The sequence below is a fragment of the Psammomys obesus genome, unplaced genomic scaffold (genome assembly GCF_907164565.1).
Source record: "Psammomys obesus unplaced genomic scaffold, mPsaObe1.curated_primary_1811, whole genome shotgun sequence".
Taxonomy (NCBI): domain Eukaryota; kingdom Metazoa; phylum Chordata; class Mammalia; order Rodentia; family Muridae; genus Psammomys; species Psammomys obesus.
Window position 1 is genome coordinate 36092799 of NW_026596051.1, and position 12807 is coordinate 36105605.

The 12807-nt window shown below is 42.1% G+C and overlaps 1 protein-coding gene across 3 annotated transcripts in view; it reads left to right on the top strand.

Annotated features, from left to right (window-relative positions):
* Window positions 1-12807, top strand: part of Tbc1d19 (TBC1 domain family member 19) — a 142854-nt gene that overhangs the window by 84660 nt on the left and 45387 nt on the right. For all 3 annotated transcript variants that reach the window (XR_008722010.1, XM_055623932.1, XM_055623933.1), the window contains 2 exons: window positions 3918-4002; window positions 6707-6751. Coding sequence is in view for 2 of the 3 variants with exons in the window: in XM_055623932.1 (XP_055479907.1) it covers window positions 3918-4002; window positions 6707-6751 (130 nt within the window). In the remaining variant the exon portion in view is untranslated. The remainder of the gene's footprint in view (window positions 1-3917; window positions 4003-6706; window positions 6752-12807) is intronic.

Sequence of the window (12807 nt, forward strand, 5' to 3'; positions counted from 1 at the left end):
GGATATATTTAAGCACAGAGCTTCTTCTAAAGTTACTGTGCTACCACAGCCTGCTAAACTGAGGGGACGTTGACATAGGCATTTCCTTAGGGTTCCTCTCTGATGCAGTGATAGATTATTACAGCCTATCTTTGAGTATTTTCCTTTATTTAGATTTAGTTATTTTATCCGTCTATTGTTGTATTAGCTTATTGCTGTGACTTATGCATTTTTATAATTTAGTGGCTTAAAGTAAATAAACCCTTTGAGAATCTGAAACACAGAAAGGAATGATTTTACCTGGCTACATTCACAGTTTTCACAGGGCTGTGTTATTTTTAGGGATTCTGAAGAAGAACCCATTTTTTTCCTTTCCCTTCTTTTGGAATGCTCTCATCCTTTGCCTCACAGCTGCTTCCCTCATTTCCTAAGCCAATGGAGAGCTAGCATCTCACTTTGACCTAGCTGCCTTTTGCTCTCACTTATGAAGAGCCTGATGATTATATTGGGTCTAGTATTTAATTCTCAATAATCTGACCATTTGCAGACCATCAATTTAATGGCCTCTATCAGACCAATTTTTTAATTTCTTAATTTTTGAAATTATAATTACATCATTTCTTCCTTCCCTTTCCTCCCTACACACCCTCCCCCACAACTTGCTGTCTTTTAAATTCATGGCCCTTTTTTCTATAATTGTTTAAAAAGAACTCAAGAAGTTAAACAACAAACCAAGTAATCCAGTTAAAAAATGGGGTACAGAACTAAACAGAATTTTCAATAGAGGACTATCATATGGCAGAGAAACCCTTAAAGAAATGTTCAATGTCCTTAGCTATCAAAGACAGGCAAATCAAAATGACCCTGAGATTTCACCTTACACCCATCAGAATGGCTAAAATCAAAACCTCAAGTGACAGCACATAGTGGAGAGGATGTGGATAAAGGGGAACCCTCCTCCATTGCTGGTGAGAATATAACCTTATACAACCACTTTGGAAATCAGTATGGCGCTTTCTCAGATAATTAGGAATAGTGCTACCTCAATATCCAGCTATACCACTGCTAGGTATATATCCAAAATCTGCTCAAGTATACAACAAGGATATTTGCTCAACCATGTTCATAGCAGCTTTATTTGTAATAGCCAGAACCTGGACACAACCCAGATGCCCCTCAATGGAGGAATGGATACAGAAATTGTGGTACATTCACACAATGGGATACTACTCAACAATTAATAACTTTCAAATATATTTATATATTCTGAAATATGTAAATACAACCTACTCAGTCCATATAATGTTACTTGTATTTGTTTTCAGAGATGACCATTTGATATTAGATAAGCACTCAGTGTGCTCTTCCATAGGGAAGAGCTCTTAGTTGTCTGTAGTTCTTTTTCTAGGGTTGAGGCCTCACGGGAGTTTTCCTCCTTCCACATTTGTATGTCTCTTGGTCTCTTTCCCGTTCATGTCGTGTTTAGGCAACCATGTGGCCTAACATGGGTGTAGCTTTGCACAGTTCTAGGATACACAGTCTCACAGCAAGCTTTCTGCTCTTCTGTTACAATCTTTCTGTCCCTTGTTAAAGTGATCCCGGAGCATTAGGTGAAGGAGCGGTCCCAGAGACTCCCATGTTATTCCAGGCTATTGATACTACCCTTGGCCGTCCTCCAGAAGTGGAAGTAAGTTCCTATTGCTAAAGACACCATGCACAGGGCCCACAGGGCCCAGGTTGGACTTGACTCAATGCCTCCTCCCTGAGGCCTAGCTTTCCTGATACCAGAAAGCACTATGCCAGCTTCCACGGGAGGCAAGCAACTAGTAGTCCTCCTCAGCTATGATTCCTATGAACCACAATAACCAGCATGGCATGGTAACCCCTTAGTGGTGTGCATACCTTGACAATAACCAATCGGGCTTGAGGCCTGTTAAACTTGAGATTATAGCATCATTACAACGTTCTTTCCTTTCCTCTCCTCAATCCCTCCAATGTAATCCCCCCTCCATCTTATTTCATTCAAATCCGTGGCCTCTTAGACAAAGTAACATGGAAGGGGGATAGTTTCTAATGCCTCAGCTCTAGACAAAGTAGTGCAGGCAACTCAGGAATGCTGAGATCAGAAATATTCTCCTCTAAGAAAAAGCATGCCAGTTGGTTACCTAGTACCAAATGGTCAGCCCTAGAAACGTATACATAAGTAACATTATAAGGGCTGAGCACGTTGGATTTATGTATTTAGGAACACACACACACACACACACACCACCACCACCACCACCACCACCACCAACAACAACAACAGTTAAAAAGAAAGATGCCTACCACAATGTTCTCTAAAAGACTCCACCCAGCAGAGGATCAAAGCAGATGCGGAGACTCACAGCCAATCTTTGGATAGAGCGCAGAGAATCTTATGGAAGAAGGGGGATATAGAAGGACCCATACAAGGAGACCAACAAAGCCAAAAAAAAAAAAAAAAAAAGAAAAAAGAAAAAAAGGCTGGGCCCAGGGGGGACTGCAGAGACTGATGCAGCAATCAAAGACCATGCACAGAGAGGACCTAGACCCCTGCTCAGACGTAGCCCGTAGACAGCCCAGTCTCCAGGTGGGTCTTGTAGTAAGAGAAGAGAAAGTCTCTGATATGTACTCGGTTGCCTGCTTCCTGATCACTTCTCTCTGGTGGGATGACCTAAGCAGCCCACAGAGGAAGAGGATCCAGGCAATCCTGCTGAGACCTGATAGGCTAGGGTCAGACAGTAGAGGAGGACTTGCCCTAACAGTGAACTAGGGGAGATGGATAGGGGAGGAAGAGGGAGGGAAAAAGGAAGGGTGGGACTGGAAGGAGATGAGGGAGGGGGCTACACCCAGGATACAAAGGGAAAGAATTGTAAATAATACTAATGAAAAAATAAAAAATAATAAAATCATTAAGCCGAAAGAAAGGAAGGAAGGAAGGAAGGAAGGAAGGAAGGAAGGAAGGAAGGAAGGAAGGAAGGAAGGAAGGAAGGAAGGAAGAAAGAAACCATAAATTTGAATGAAATAAGATGGGTTATATGGGAGGGGTTGGAGAGAGAAAAGGACAGGGGGAAATATTGTGATGATATGATAATCTCAAAAACATCATAAGTCAGGACACACCAAAGAGATGAGATCAATACTCTGATTAATCACATTTTATGACCCTATGACTGTTTGGAGCCCAGTGATCTTCGCCTCATTATTGGAAAATATCCATAATAATAATAGTTCAAAATTAAACATTTTCTCAGTAGACGCTAACATTCTTTCTGAACTTGGTTTAATAAAACATTTTAAAATGTTGTTAAAAACAGAACAGCAAAACATGCAATTTGCCCCCTTACCCACTCTTAGCTGTGCAGCTAGTGATGTTAAGGGTTTACATCGTTAGTATCAGCAACCTAGTATTCATTTTATACCATTTTACCCTGGGAAGGAGATGCATTTGTCAGCAAACAGTGACTGTACGGTGCCCACAGTTATTCCTGACATGCCCGACTTCTGCTGCACACCAGCTAAGTCTGGCTCCAGTCTCCTGCCCCCTCAGTGCTTGGGTGTGAATACCCATGGGTACCCTGGTGGACTTTTCATCTGTTAGGCTTCTCACAGGTGATTTTGGTTTCCAGATAAAACATAGGCAAATCAGCACATAGTGAGCAGCTTTCGTTTTCAGCTGTTCAAAGTCTGGGGAGCAAACAGGGACACATTTCTGTGAGAACTGGCTGCCTTCACAGGGAGGCCCTCTGTGAACCTTTCCTGAAGGTGTGCCCGCTAGAGGGCGCTCTTCCCATTGGAAAACCACTGAACTTCAGCAGCCCCACTATGCTTCCCCCTTGTGAAATTACAATTCATTTAATTACTATCAGTTGTTCTATAGCGGTGCTCATCGTTTATTTTTCCAATGTTATATCCAGGTATTACTTTGTTTTTCACGGGATACGTCTGTCCTGGGACACTTTGCATACAACAGTGCTTCACCACCGAAATCATACATCAGAGGTAATATTTTAATAATCCTGAAGAGAAATTACTAAAGGCTTATATAATCATTCCCGTAATGTTTGAATATTTTGTATCTTTCATTAGTATTTCCAGTTTTTAAACTGAAAATTGTTTCCATTTTCTCTGCAATAGCCCTCCTTTCCGTGTCAGCACCCAAGCCTCCACTGGTGCCAGAGACTGGTTTTTGCCATCTCCTGTGCCAAATCTGTCACTTTTTTCCTTCTCATTACTCATGAACCAACCCACCCCAGAGATTTATCTTTTCAGTTTTTCTTAACTTTCTTTTTATAAATTAGTTCTTGAATTCTCGTGCTGCTAAACTTATGGTTATGGCACGATATACATGCTATCCTACCCTATAGTTTTTATTCTAGTGGTCTCTCCAACACTGCCTCGGCATACCACATGACCCTTTCAGGGTCCTGTCAGCACCTGAAGACAGAACCAACTCAGCCTTCTCTCCTTTTCACTGGGTGGTAAACACCCAGGCACTCACATCTCGGTGCCTTGTATGTCCGTGGGTGGCCTATCTGCTGCTTCCACAGAGGAAGAGACCACTGCTGCCTGGGTGTTCAAGCTCTTGCCCCAGGACAGACTGCAGCATCTTGTGCTGGAGTCAGGCTCCCTTCCCCAGTGTGGGGCTGCTTTGCTTCTGAAATGAAGACATTAAAAACTCCCTTTCTTTTGTATCGAAAGAGACTGTTGAGGTGGAGATTGGCTCAGTCAATAAACTGCCTGTGGTGCAAACAGGAAGGTCTGACTTTGCTTCCCCAGCAAAAGTTTCTCACAGGTGACTTGAGTTTCCAGATAACACATAGGAAAATCAGCACACGGTTAGCAACTTCGTTTTCTGCTGTTCCAAGTCTGGGGGCAAATAGGGAAAGGTGAAGCAGTGCGCCTATGACCTGACACAGAGACAGGCGGGTCCGAGAGGCTCCCTGGCCAGCCGTCCCAGCTGGAGTGTCAGAAATTAAGGTGGAGAGTGGTCTAGGAAGGCAGCTGACGTTGACCTCTGGCCTCTACATGCACACATCTGTACACATACACGCACACATGCACGCACACACACACACACACACACGCACGCGCACGCACGCACACACACACACACACACACACACACACGCACGCACGCACACCCCTGTGCGCACACACTCTGTGTGCATCTCAGCCGGCACACAGAGTGATTATACAATTGAATTGTAACTTCACGAATGGCCGAAGTGAGCTATAATTTTTAAGACCATCTGTCTGCCCGCGTCATCTTAAACCTGGTTTTCTTACCCTCCCTGATTATCTCACGCTGTGCTCTCGTCATGCCAGCCCCTACATAGCCATAGTGCCTGAAAAGCTGCCCATTCCACCCCACAAATTATAGGCCCTTTATGAACTAGCCTATATGTCATGTCTACCAACCTATCATCAGTTTCCCTCGCGTCTGAACATTGAAACCCTTAAAGCCCATTGAAAAGACGCCAGCAAACAAATTCTATTATTTTGTGGTTTGGCCTAGATTATAATTCAAAAGGTCTAGGTGGGCACCATACCCTGTATTTGCTGTGCTTGTCTCCATATCTACTGCTCTGGTCAATTGTGTGTCTGTTTTTCATCATTCTGTTCTTTTCCCCATGTAAAGATCAGCAGCCCCACTTTGACTCTTATCGTCTTTCTGCCTTACACACCCAATTAAAAAAAAAAAAAAACAAAAAAACTCAACTCAGCCACTCCTGATGAGACCTAATTGACTAGGATCAGAAGGAAGGAAAAGAAGTCCTTCTCTATCAGTGGACTTGGGGAGGGGCATGCATGCAGAGGGTGGAGGAAGGGAGGGATTGGGACGGGAGGAGGGAGGGAACCACGGAGGGGTGATACAAAGTGAATAAAGTGTAATTAATAAAGAAAAAAAACAGTAACAAAAAAACTTAATAATAAATTTTAATTTAAATACCAATGTAAGAATGACTGTCTTTTTGACAATTCAGAGTTGTGCAGAAACTGTTAAGATGATGCTCTAGAGCCCAGGAACCACAATGGGCTGAGCCCTCTCCCATCAGTCACTAAGGCTTGTCTGCTTACAACCTGGTCTCATGGAGACAGTTTCTCGATTGAGGTTTGATCCTTATGATGACTATAGCTTGTGTCAAGTTGACATAAAAACTAGCCAGCACACACCTAAAGTTATTCAGTGGAAGATGGGAAAGTGAGATGTTGAACATTATAGAGAATGTACTTTCCTGGAACAACTCTATTTTCAAATGTTCATCTTCTTTCTCTGGTCATTCAAACAATGCTGGGAGTCAGGGTATATGCGACTGTTACATATTTGAAGATATTTAAATTGAATTCCTCAGCACATTTCCTAAAAACATAAGCTAATGGGATATGGCAAGACTTGCTTTAATAAACAGGGTTGTTAAATTCAGAAATTCAATTTTATGTTTATAAATTATTCTCCAGTGCTTAAGGAAATTTGAAAGCATTGTTTAATCAATATTATTGAGTTTAATTCCTAAAAGGCTTTGTTGGCATCAGATGATTAGCTGACAGATTTTCAGCTAATTCCATATCATGAAATAAAAGTTAGACTATGGTTTTTAAATCCCACATATGATCCATTTCTTATTAGCACATTCACAGAATGTTGGTTTTAATTTTTTTTTTTTTTTTTTTTTTTTACTTACTGTATGGCTTTCTCCTACAGGAAAACTAGGATTAGAAGAATATGCTGTCTTTTATCCACCCAATGGTAAGAGATGCTGCTGCTTCCTCTGGAGGGAAGTGGGGACATAACAGCTTTGTACTGGGGCTGTAACTTTCTCATTTTGTCCTTAAAAGGAACACAAATTATCCTCTAAAATAACCCTTCCTTCTATAAAAGGTGTACTTTAGTGGCTTCCTCCATGTTGTGCAGTTTAATGCCAAACTTTGCACAGCCCTCCAGCTCTGCTTGGGACCAGTAATTTTTTAAGAAGCTGAGTCAGCGTCAATGCCCATGTCTAAGGCAAGTAGCTTTCCTTGAGGAGTGCTAACCAGGGCCTTCACTCTGTGTTGCCAGCACAGCACAGGAGCTGGGGGACGGACTGGCCTGTGCTGCGGCTCCTTGTCTTTGTAAGCATCCAGGGTGGTGTTTAATAAATGTGAAGATTGCGAAGAAAAGTATTGACTTGCTAAGAAGTGATCACATATCACCCCGCATTTACTATTTAACGGTCAGTGTCCGGGTCTTTTATGAGGCTTGAAAATGTATCATGTAGCTGTCCTTGTCCTGATGGGGTTAAGCTGCACCCTGAGAACTTTTGCTTTAGAGGAGTTAGGAGCATATGCTTCGTAACCCAGTAGATCCGTGTTCAGATCCGAGCTCTGCCAACTCACTCCATGACCTTGGTAAGTTCCATGACTTCCCTGACCTCGAGTCTCATCAACGTAAGATATGACCCCACGGGTATGTTATAAAACACCAGTGCAGGGCCTGACATATACCCATGTACTGAAAGCCGAAAAAGCAGCCATGGTGGTTGCAAGTAGCAGTGTCAAGCTCCATCCGAAAGCCAGATGTTTTCCTGCCTGTTCATCTTACACCCTTCAGTCCTGAGACCTGGCTCCTTATGACTTTTTTCTCTTGCTCTGCTGTCATCACAGATTTCCCCATGTTTGCCTCTGCTTTCGTGTATCTATTTGTTCATTACTAATATTTCTTTCTAGTTCTAACCTGTTATGTGATTACCTCAAACCTAATATGACCCAGCTGAGTATATTATTTTGCTGTGTCCTTCAGAAAAAATAAAGAAAGCAGATTAAAACCACATGCAACCAACATACATATATATATATATATATATAATATATATATATAATATATATATATATATATTAACTGCCACTTTCATCTACCGAGTAACTCAAGGGCTGAAACATGGAAGTCATCCTAGATGTCTCAGGCTTGCCCTGCCTCATCTATGTCTCCAGATTGTTTTGCTTTCATCTGGGGTCATCTCTTCCTCACTCGACCACTGCTTTGCCCTTCATCTGGTCTTGCCGTATCTAGTGTAATGGTAATGCCCGTCTACAGGGGTGTCTCCTCCTTAACTTTTCTAGTTTGTCTCAGTTATATACCCAAAATGAGAATCTGAAGATGCCCATTTTTCTTAAAGTTTCTTAGTGTTGCTGAAAAGTTTAACATCTAGGCTTCTCGGTATGACATGCACAGTGGAGCTCCCCGGAGTCTGACCCCTGTACATTCTACTACCTAGCTTTATATCTTACCATTTCCCATCTTACTTTTTAAAAATTAATATCAATTTCCAACTGTTTTTTCTCACACACAGCCACATACTCTGACACAAGCACTATGTTGCTTCCCACTTCATGCGTGACATTGTTTCCAGCTTAGAGTAGACCAGTCAGCTTTTCCCATGGTTGTCCTGAAGGCTCAGTTCACGCATGATCCTGTTTGGATGCATCACTGAATCCTTGCTAGGTTAAGAGCCCTTCTCTAAACACTTAAAGAAATGCTCATCCTCATTAGCCATCAGGGAAATGCAAATCAAAACGACCCTGAGATATCACCTTACACCCATCAGAATGGCCAAGATGAAAAACTCAAGGGACAACACATGCTGGAGAGGTTGTGGAGAAAGGGGAACCCTACTCCACTGCTGGTGGGAATGTAAACTGGTACAACCACTCTGGAAATCTATCTGGTGCTTTCTAAGACAATTAGGAATAGTGCTTCCTCAAGACCCAGCTATACCACTGCTAGGTATATACCCAAAGTTTGCTCAAGTACACAAAAGGGATATTTGCTCAACCATGTTTATAGCAGCTTTATTTGTAATAGCCAGAACCTGGAAACAACCCAGATGTCCATCAATGGAGGAATGGGTACAGAAATTGTGGTATTTTTACACAATGGAATACTACTCAGCAATCAAAAAGGAGGAAATCATGAAATTTGCAGGCAAATGGTGGGATCTAGAAAAGATCATCCTGAGTGAAATATCGCAGAAGGAGAAAGACAAACATGGTATATACTCACTTATATAGACCTATAAGATATGATAAACATAATGAAATCTATACACCTAAAAAAGATAATCAAGAGAGCGGACATGGGGTAAGATTATCAATCCTCGTTTTGAAAGACAGATGGGATGCACATTGAACATTGACAGGAGTCTACTGAGCGCATTTGAAAGACTCTAACTAGCAGTGTTTTCAAAGCAAAGACTCATGACCAAACCTTTGGCAGAGTACAGGGAATCATAAGAAAGAAGGGGAGTTAAAAGTTAGTCTGATGAGGAAAGGATAGGAGCTCCACAAGGACCAAATATATCTGGGCACAGGGTCTTTTCTGAGACTGACATGCAACCAAGGACCATGTATGAATGTAACCTAGAACCTCTGCTCAGATGTAGCCTGTGGTAGCTCAGTAACCAACTGGTTTCCCATAGTGAGGGGAACAAGGACTATTTCTAACAGGAACTCAATGACTGGCTCTTTGGCCTCCCCACCCCTCAAGGGAGGAGCAGTCCTGTTAGGCCACAGAGGAGAGCTTTGCATCTAGTCCTGAAGATACCTGATAAAACAGGATCAGATGAATGGGGAGGAGGTCCCCCCTATCAGTGGACCTGGCAAGGGGCACGGTGGAGATGAGGGAGGGAGGGACTGGGAGGGAATGAGGGTTCGAGACACAGCTGGGATACAGAGTTAATAAAATGTAACTGATAAGAAAAAAATAAAATTAAAAAAAAAAAGAATTTACAGACAAAAAAAAAAAAAAGAAACTAACAAGTAGGTTTTCATAGGACAGTGTGAGAAGCATGTTTGATTGATTGATAATAAAAGCTGTGCAGATGAAAAAAAAAAAAAAGAGCCCTTCTCTAGGCTCTCATGTGCCTGGGCAGAAAACTTCAGTATCTCCCAAGCTCATCTCCCTCTCAGTGTTACGGACTTCAGAAGGTTCAGGCTGTGTTCTTGTTTCATTATTGCTCTCTCAATATATAGCATATAGTAGTATTGCAACATTTATTTATTCAAACTAATTTAGATGTGTTGTACACCTAAAATTGTTGTTTAATCCTTCATCCCAGGGACTTTTTCCAATAACTTATATTGAAAAAATAGAAAATCAGAAAAAATAAAATGTCTCTAAATAGCTAGAAAAAAAGTGTCCCTACACTTGAGGTAACAGGAGGTACTATAAAATCTTAGCTTTTACTTAAACACAGGCCTGACAAGCTTGGCTCATCTCTCCTTCAACAGGAAGCATGGCCAGTGTCTAACACAGGTAGGGAAATGACCAGCACCTATTAGAACTAAAATGTAAAGGCCTCATACTACAGAGCATTATATAGGGGTACCCCAGCAAATAATATAAAAGCCAGCAACCGCCCTCTTTACAGAAGTTCTAGGTTGCAACACAGTGCAATTTCAGCTCTTTTGTGTGTGTGCTGGGAGCACTGGAGATATATTTTTTAATATTAGTTACAGTTTATTAACTCTGTATCCCTGCTGTAGCCCACTCCCTCATTCCCTCCCAATCCCACCCTCCCTCCCCATCTCCTCCCTGCCCCCCTCCAAGTCCACTGATAGGGGAGGTCCTCCTCCCCCTTCATCTGACCCTGGCCCACCAGGTTTCCCCAGGACTGGCTGTAAAGTCCTCCTCTGTGGCCTAGCAGGGCCGCTCCTCCCCAAGGGGTGGGAGGGGAGGTCAAAGAGCCAGCTATTGAGTCCATGTCAGAAACAGTCCCTTCCCCCACTAGCGTACCCACCTGGATACCGAGCTACCGTGGGCCACATCCAAGCAGAGGCGCTAGGCCATATCCGTACATGGTCCTTGTTTGGAGAAACAGTCTCATAAAAGACCCCTGGGGACACTGAATATTAACTCCTGTCTCACATATGCTAGGCACATGGTCTACTGTTGCATTCTATTTCCAGCCCTAAGATAAGATCTTTATAATAATTTCAAGATGTTTATATGTTCAATTACAATAATAAGTTAGGAGTAGTTATAGATACATGAGCTACTATATTCTGAGGCATGCTAAGCAGCCTGAATCATGTTAAGTATATTGTATGCATTAACTCATGTAGTCTTTATAATAAACCTATGATACAGCTGCAAAGAAACTGAGGCACAACCTGAGATAAACTCACAGCTCTTCATGAATTGAGCTCTCTAGAGTCACCTCTTTTGGATGGTCTTAGGCCTTAAGGAAGCAAGGACACTTTGCTAGAGACAGAGTTCACTTTATGCACAGACAACTGTCTCTGGCATTTAGGCAATTCTAGGCAACATGTCACATTGCCTGTTGCATTTTCCAACCTCTGCCAGAGGAATATATTTTGAAAAGTGAGGGTCATCTACAGTACTACCACAGTCAGAACTGGCCTGGCTTTCTTAGGTAGAGACATTTACCTAAAGTTCCGTGAAGTACTCTCAGTCCCCGGCCAAGGTGCTTCAAGGCTAGTTTTCTTTCTTACCGCCACCCACATCTTCCCTCCACACACCTTCCCAGGATGGAAATGAAAGCCATGGTGGCACAAGACATTGCCTCACTGAAGAATCATCCCTGGACACGCCCTCTCTGACAAATCTTGTTAAACAAGGTTTCTGAGCTGAGGGAGACACCTCACTGGTGTCCTTTAAGCTTTTCATATTTATTGTTATAATCAACATGTGTAGATTGCCTCTGTTCATTGGCTGAGTACTCTCTGTTCTGACTCAGGGCTCTGAGTGTCCCACAGAAATGTGTATACAAATAAAGGACAGGACTTACAAATAAAGGACCTGCCGGCAAAGGCTTTTCATGCTAGCAAAGTAGATATGCAAGAAAGAAAGGGAGAGAAGCATTTGAGAGAGATGAACTAACTGAGCAGTCCAGGTGTCAGAAAGTGTAGAAAGTTGGAGAAGGCCGGGCTATTCTAGAAGGGCAGATGAAAAGGCGCCTCTGAGCAGATAGACAAGAATAGTGTCGGAGTGAGCAGCCTGAGTTATGCAAAGCAGTGGGAAAAGAACATTCTGGAGGGAGAACATAGCATGTTTAGGCTCAAGAGTTAGGACCAAGACTTTGAACACTGCCACAACGTAGTTTATGCCTTCTAGTGAAGGGTAAGTAAAAGCAAACAAGGGGCCACACTGGGTGGGACAAGACTGGTGTAATCTGTCTAGGATTCCTGAAGACAGTGTCTGTTAATTTCTTTTTACTTTTCCCTCTTGTGAAAAACTGTAGCTCATTTCTTTGCATACCTAGTAGATTTTTTCCATTGTTGAAAACTGGCTGTCTCCCCTATTACAGTGTGAACATTCTAGGAATCAGACTGCCTCCCCTCCGAAATTCACTGTTGTTGCTTATGCTTTATAACAATTTAGTGATTTATGTAAACTATTTCTATAATTACTATGTTTATTATTTTGTGCCTACTGAAATCTCTGTTACTTTAGATTAATGGTGAGCTAGTGATCTGATAAGAATTTTTTTAAACGCTTAGCACTAATTTTTTTCAATTCAAACTTGAAACATTGCTTAGTGTTTACAAATTCACACGAAGGTTAGGTAGGCCATTTACACTAGGTCATTTATCACCTCTATGTTAGTTTCTTCTCTTTAAAGAGGCTAATATATATATATATATATATATATATATATATATATTTGCACTATTTCCTCTCTGAGCCTGTTCCCCCCCCCCCCCCCGTGCTTTTCAATTGTCTATTATTTGCACCATCTGTTATCTCTGCTTCCTTGGGGTCATTTGTAGCGTATCTGCCTTTAGATGCTCTTCACAAGTGCTGCCTGG